Here is a 7,144-nt window from a genome sequence, read left to right as displayed (position 1 = left end):
ACAAAGGGGGAGGGCCCCGTTAAAAAAAAAAAAAAAAAAAAAAAAAAAGGAAAAATGAAAGAGGGGCCATCACTACTGATACCATGGACAATAAAAAGGGTAATAAAGGAGTATTATAGACTTCATGCCCACAAATTTGATAAATAAAATGGACCAATTCCTTGAAAGACACAATCTACCAAAACTCACACAAGAAGAAACAGATAATCTGAATAAGCCTATATTACAAAAATTGAATAAAAAATTAATATCCTTCCAAAAGCAATCACCAGGCCTAGATGGTTTCACTGGTGACTTATGTCAAACTTTCAAGGAAGAAATAATACCTAGTCTGCATAATCTCTTCCAGAAAATAGAATCAGAGGGAATACTTTCTAACTGACTCTATAAAGGCAGCATTACCCTAATAACAAAATCAGACAAAGACATCACAAGAAAGGTAAATTAAAGAACAATATCTCTCATGAACACAGATGCAAAAATTGTCAAGAAAATATTAGCAAATTGAATCCATGTATAAAAAGAATTATTTACCACAATCAATTGGAATTTATTCCAGGTATGCACAGCTGGTTCAACATTCTAAAATTAACTAATGTAATCCATCAAAACAAACAACAGGCTAAAGGAGAAAAACCACATGATCATATCATTAGATGTTGAGAAAACATTTGACAAATCCAACATCCATTCAAGACAAAATCTATTAGCAAACTAGAAATATAATGGAACTTCAACTTTATATTATCTACAAAAAAACAACAGCTAACATCATATATAATAGTGAGAAAATAGAATTTTTCCCACTATGATCAGGAATAAGGCAAGGATATCCCTTTTTGCCACTCCTATGCAACATCATGCTGGAAGTCTTAGCTAATGCAAAGGAAGAAATAAAAACAATAGAACCCAGCAATTCTACTTGTAAGTATTTACTCAAGAAAAATGAAAATATATGTCCACAAGAAAACCAGTACATGAATGTTTATAGCAGCTTCATCCATAATCACCAAATGTTGGAAGCAACCTTATCTTAGTTAACTTAGCGCCTTAAAACACCAAACATGCATCACTTCACAATTTCTATGGGATAGGAATTTGGGACCAGCTTGGTTGGGCAGCATGGCTCTGGGACTCCCATGAGTTTGCGGTCAAGTTATCTGAAGTAATTATCTAAAAGCTTGACTAGAGCTGGAGAATCCATTCTAAGGTAGCTTACTCACTTGACTGTTGACAAAAGGCCTCAGTTCCCCACTGGCTATTGTCAGAAGGCCCTGTTTCTTTGCCACACCAACCTCCCCACAGGTCCCCTTGTTTCCTCACAAAATGGCAGCTGGCTTCCCCTAGAGTGCGTGATCCAAATAACAGCAAGGCAGAGCCACAATGTCTTTTATGATCTAGTCTCAGAAGTCACATACCATCATTTCTGCCATATTCTCCTCATCCCAGAGACTAACCCAGACACAATGTGACAGAGGTCATCAGAAGGGTACGAATACCAGGAAACAAGGATCACTGGGACCATCTGGGAAGCTGCTACCGTAAACCTAAATGTCCATTAACTGGTGAATAGGTAGACAAATTGTGGCACATCTGTACAGCGGAACAGTAATCGGCAATAAAAAGGAACCAACTCCTGATAGAACAATCACAAATGCATTATGCTAAGTGAAAGAAGCTGGACCCTAAGAGCTACATAAAGTATGATTATGTTTATATGGCATTCTGAAAAAGGCAAAACCAAAGGGACACAGAATGGATCAGAGGTTGTCAGGGGTTTAGGAGGGGGCAGAAGACTGACTACAAAGGGACATGAGGAAATTTCTTTGAATGATAGAAATATTCTTTATTTGTGACGTGTTTATTAAAATTTATAGAACTATTCTCAACCACTGCGCCACCAGGGAAGCCCTAATTAATTAATTTTTAAAAATTAAAAACAAAAAAATTCATAGAACTATAAACACAAAAAGGGTGAGTTTTTCTGTATATCCCCAGCTACACATAAAGAGAGAGAAAAGAATCTTAAGGGGAAACAGAAGAGGCTTGAGTGGGAAGACACTACAGGAGACAACATGTAAATAGTAGAAGTTTCTGAGGGAAAAGTGACTACCAAATCAATAACATTATCATTAACATTACTCAGGATAAAAAACTTTCTCTGAGCTTGATTCTACAGACTGAAAATACCCATCAAATTATAGGTTAGACAGATGAGAAAAGGTACACATGTATCCTGGCACATCCTGGCAAAACTCTTGAAGTCTAAGAATAAACAGAAAAAACTTGAATGCTGCCAGAAAGAAAGAACAAGTTACTTAGAAAGTGAGAGACAGGCATAGCCTTCTTAGTTGCAACATGACAAAAAAGAAAATGGTAAAACAGGATCCACAAATTTTTGAGAGAAAAGGACTGCCACCCAAGAATTCTATCCCAACCAAGAGTAAAATAAAGTTATTTGGGTATATGTAATCACTCAGAAAATGTATCAACCACTTATCCTATCCAGAGAAATAGCAAAAAAAAAAAAAAAAAAAAATGCTAACCAAATAACTGAATGATACCAGAGAGAGGGTAAAAAGAGAATTTATGAGGGACTTCCCTGGTGGTCCAGTGAGTAAGACTGTACGGTCCCAATGCAGGGGGTCCAGGTTCAATCCCTGGTCAGGGAACTAGATGCTACATGCATGCTGTAACTGAAGAGTCCGCATACTGCAACTAAGTCTGCATGCCACAACTAAAGATCCCGAGTGCCACAGCAATCACTGTACTGCAACTAAGACCCGGCACAGCCTAAGTAAATAAATAAATATTTAAAAAAAAAAAAGAGGGAGAGACCTTATGAGACATGTGCAGTTAAACTGAAGCAGATACTAGTAAAGCAATTGAGAAGATATATAACAAATGAAAATCCAATTAGATTTATTTCAGAATTAAAATAAAGCATCTTAACAGAAAGAATATTAAAGTTAGTCCAGTGCACAAGAAAACTTTCAGCAGTTATTATGAACAGCATTTTTGTGTTGTTTTGTTTTACCTGGTTTGCAAGATGAGAGTGACCAAACAGCTTGTGACCCAATTTCCCGTACTGTTCCAGTCCTTTCCAACTGCTTAGGGTCAGCACCGGGAGGTGTCTTGTTTGGTGTGGTCATTTTAAAAATATTCTATGTAGAAAAAAAAAGTATCCACATTATACCCAGACCTGAGCATCCTTCTACAAAACGTAAAAGTAAAAATTTAATAGCCAAATCGATCACTAATATATCCTGGATATTAATCATCTATTTCTCGAAAGCAGTTGACATAATCACTGTAATTAAAAACTCTTGGGAATTCAGTTTTTGTTTCTAAAATAGAACATATTATAACTTACAAGTTGTGCAAAGCAGCAGACTATAGTAGTCAAAGGGCACAGGATCAGGGTGTCAACTTCAGCCTCGCCTTGGGCTTTATTTCCTTTCCTGTCAAATGGGTTGATTTGATCTATACTCCTGTAATGCTATGCAGTTGTATACCTCTATGAGTAAAAATTCCAATCCAAATGAAGTTTTTCCCTAGAAAAGTCAGACTGAAATACTCTTATTCCAGGAATATGTAAATATTGGTCTACATTTTAAATAATCCGTTAAGTGATGCAGAGAAAAATCACATCTTCTCATTAGTTGTCAAAAGCTCCATTTATATGTGCTCTTACCATAGTACATAAAGTCAGAAAAATGCCTTTAAGGTCTAGAAGTGAATAACTAGCCTATTCTAAACCACAAGTTTACTTCATCTTTTGTTAATCTTGGTAGGCATATCCAAACGTGAAAAAAAAAAATAGTGGATTGTGAACATGTAAAACTGCTTCGGTAGTGCAAAGTTACAGCTATTGAACATCGTTATACGTAAATGCTGTTATAAACCTGTGCCAAAAGGTCTGTATACCATCTCCTTGACACCTCCTGAGTCAGATCTCAGTTGTTCCCTAATCTCCACACAAGCAGTTGATACTCTTTAAATAATAATAGACACTGGACTGCAAACTTTGGAAAGGCCTGAGGTTTAAACGCTCCATTAGCAATTTACTGAATGAATAAATGGATGAATGAATAGCTTCAATCGTAAAGTATTTGCCACCTGCAAGTTAAGTAAGGTCTGGGATGAGACGATTAAACCTGTGGCCACATCGCCAAATACCCAAAAATGTCAAATTGTCCAAAAAAATGGCCCATCTCTATTATTGGAGCAGAATTCAACTGCCGAACTTGGTACTGGACGCCACCAAGTGGATAAAGCACGGAACTCGGAGAAGAACGGGTTCGTGGCCACACCGTTCAGGAGCTGAGGCCAAGGAGATAACGCCACCACGAGCAGTGTCTGGACCAGACTCCGTGGGTTCTGCTTGACACATCTGCCCGAAGTGCGAGAATAGGCAGCGGCTAAGGATCCATTCCTGACCCACCAGCTTTGAGGAAATCGGGAGCGAAATAGGAGATTGACATTGGGGAAGAGAACCCGTCTGCTTAAGCTAGAACCATTCTCCACTTCGGGGAAAGCCCACGCACTTACAGCTCGCAGACCCGGCTTGCCGCCACTCAGGTTTTCAGGAACCGCTGCAGTTCCGCGCCACTCCCACTCAGCTTCCCAGGCCCGCCTCGCTTACCCAACAACGTCAATTGGGGTCGCAGTATAATGACGTCACTCTCCGCCGTCTCGCCCTACCTCCCTCCAGGGCTCCGCCCAGCGCGCCCTGTCGCGCACGCGTACTACCTCCCTGTGGCATGCGTGAGGCGGCGGCTGGGCACCGCCATTTTGGCCAGTGGCCGTAGGAACACGTTGTGTGGCTGAGAAGTGAAAGCAAGAACTGATTTGGCCTGTGTGTTCCCCTCCGCAAGGGGAATCTGTTTCTCCAGGTACGTGAATAGTCTGGAAGGGTTTGGCCTTTAGCTGTAGTCTGCCACGGTCTACACACCGTAGGGACGTTCTCCCAGAGCCTTTGGTTAGGCCTCAGGTGGCGGCGGTGGAGACGGCAGCGGCGCGTGGTAGCCGGCTTGAGCGAGACAGCTGGAACCGCCGGAGCGCGGGCGCCGCCGAGAGCTGGGGACCCCTCGCTCTTCCTTCCAGCTGACTCGGCTCTCTGCCACTGCGGCCCGCCACCCCCGCCAGGGGACACGAAGATGGCCTTAGCTGCCATCCCCTCAGCGGTCCTGCCTCCAGTCCCCCCTTTCCCCCGCTCCTGCCCCAGGGCTGAATCTTACAGCCGCCTTTAGAACGCAGAACGTCCCCTGCTACCCCCACTCTTCCCCTGGCACCTTTGGAAGCCTTTACTTCCACCGTTTGGGGATTGTGGAATGAGTGAATTATCTTTGCCGCCATGAAGTCGAATCCTGCTTGTCCACTCCCCGTCTGTAGACATGATGGCCAGACGTCACTGTGCTCACAGCAGCGTGTACTCTGCTGTAACCAGGGTTAGCTCAAATAATCTCCCAGGTGAACGCCTTTAACATTTCGGGTGCACTTTTATAGCACTTTCCCCCTTGGTGACTTCTCCGTCTTATCCTTTATCATATCTTAAGCTCCTTGCGATCAGGTCTTAATTGAAAGGCCCTTTATTTTCCCTTCAGTGGTTCGTGCATTGTAGGAACGACGGCTAAAGCCGATTCCCACACCCCATAAACTACGCAAGCCCATTTTCTCATTTTTTACGGTAAAATCGTAAGAGTGAGAAGTAGCCTTAAGAACAGTGTGTTTTGTTTGGCTTGAGGGTTTTTCGCCTTCTCTTCCACAGGACTGCTTACTAGGCATTTATGACAGTGGTATGTGTGTTGCAGTCCTCGGTACCTTTGTCCCTGATACTGAGAATATTCATTCTATACTATTTGCTTGACGATAATGTTTTGTCAGTGTTAATCAAGGGCTCTTATCTGTATCTGAACCAAAGAGTGTTGTTTTTGTTTTAGTGAAAAGCTTTGTTCTCCCCTATAAAAAATTTTTTTTAGGAAGAATATTTAATATAATTGCTGGGGTGGGGTAAGGAGAAAGCAGTTATTAATTTAGTGTCCCTTTTAATTGTCTTCAGTTTAAGACTCTGAAGTCAGAGCTGTGCACCACTCCCAACTTATATGTTTTATAAAATTAATGACCTGCAATAGCATAGGTTAGAATATCTCACATGACATAAGCATCATTCGTTAACAGCAACCTTTCAAATGTTTTCACAGGGTGTTAAAATAATTTTGGTCTTAGACTGCAGATGGTTTCCATATCTCACTTCCTTTTTTCCTCTCAGCTGGAATAATGACAGTGAAGGTCATTGAGTACCTATTTTTTAAATAAGTTTTTATATCTATCTATATATCTGTTTGTTTATTTATGGCTGAGTTGGGTCTTCGTTACTGCGTGGGCTTTCTCCAGTTGCGGCGAGCAGGGGCTACTCTTCGTTGCGCTGCGCGGGCTTCTCATTGTGGTGGCTTCCCTTGTTGTGGAGCACGGGCTCTAGGCACGCGGGCTTGAGTAGTTGCAGCATGCAGGCTCAGTAGTTGTGGCTCGCCGGCTTAGTTGCTCCGCAGCATGTGGGATCTTCCTGCACCAGAGATCGAACCCGTGTCCCCTGCATTGGCAGGGGAATTCTTAACCACTGCGCCAGCAGGGAAGTCCCTTGAGTACCTATTTTGAGCACAGTTTTCAGATTTGAAATACCTTCAAGGAGTCAGTTACTACAGGCTTCCCCTCCAAGCTTTTACGTGCTATGTCTTTCTCATTGAAAAAAAAAAGGAGGGGCTCTTTCTTGCCAATTCTTGAAACTAACATAGAAATTTAATTAATAATAGTGTTTACACTGTTAATTAACGGTTCTACAAAGAATCTGTATTCATTTTTCTTACATGCATTATAATTTATCACTTTTTTATATAAATCAGCTTATTAACCATCTCTGGTAGGTTTTTATTTTATAAAAAATCACCTTTTATAGTCATTTGGTTTTTTAAATGGTTTGAAATAGTAGGTGAAACATTTTAGTAGTTTGGCAGAAATAAACTTTAAAGTAAGCAGTTTCATTGATAAATCAATGAAGATTTATCCCCTATAGGGGAATTCATCATGCTCATTCACCATAATTAATATGGTGTCCAGTTTTATTTTACTAGCTAACTAAAGAGTC

General features: G+C 41.0%; 2 protein-coding genes across 4 annotated transcripts in view; one reads left to right on the top strand and one right to left on the bottom strand.

The window, feature by feature from the left end:
• ANAPC10 (anaphase promoting complex subunit 10) overlaps positions 1–5,381 on the bottom strand; it is a 76,325-nt gene extending 70,944 nt beyond the window's left edge. The window contains exons 1-2 of one of the 3 annotated variants that reach the window (XM_024736096.1): positions 5,295–5,381; positions 3,038–3,164 (exon numbers count right to left, since the gene is read on the bottom strand). In XM_024736096.1, coding sequence (XP_024591864.1) covers positions 3,038–3,152 — 115 coding nt within the window. In that variant the 5' untranslated portion in view covers positions 3,153–3,164; positions 5,295–5,381. Of the gene's footprint in view, positions 1–3,037; positions 3,165–4,551; positions 4,661–5,294 lie in introns of those variants that run through there. The other 2 variants (XM_024736097.1, XM_024736098.1) reach the window with 2 other exon arrangements.
• ABCE1 (ATP binding cassette subfamily E member 1) overlaps positions 4,770–7,144 on the top strand; it is a 34,992-nt gene continuing 32,617 nt past the window's right edge. Inside the window, exon 1 of the mRNA XM_024736094.1 lies at positions 4,770–4,895. The gene's annotated coding sequence lies outside the window, so the exon portion shown is untranslated. The remainder of the gene's footprint in view (positions 4,896–7,144) is intronic.

This window comes from Neophocaena asiaeorientalis, unplaced genomic scaffold (genome assembly GCF_003031525.2).
Source record: "Neophocaena asiaeorientalis asiaeorientalis breed wild unplaced genomic scaffold, Neophocaena_asiaeorientalis_V1.1 scaffold7, whole genome shotgun sequence".
In the NCBI taxonomy this organism is placed as follows: domain Eukaryota; kingdom Metazoa; phylum Chordata; class Mammalia; order Artiodactyla; family Phocoenidae; genus Neophocaena; species Neophocaena asiaeorientalis.
Note: the sequence above shows the minus strand (reverse complement) of the source record. Positions and strands in the feature narration are given on the sequence as shown.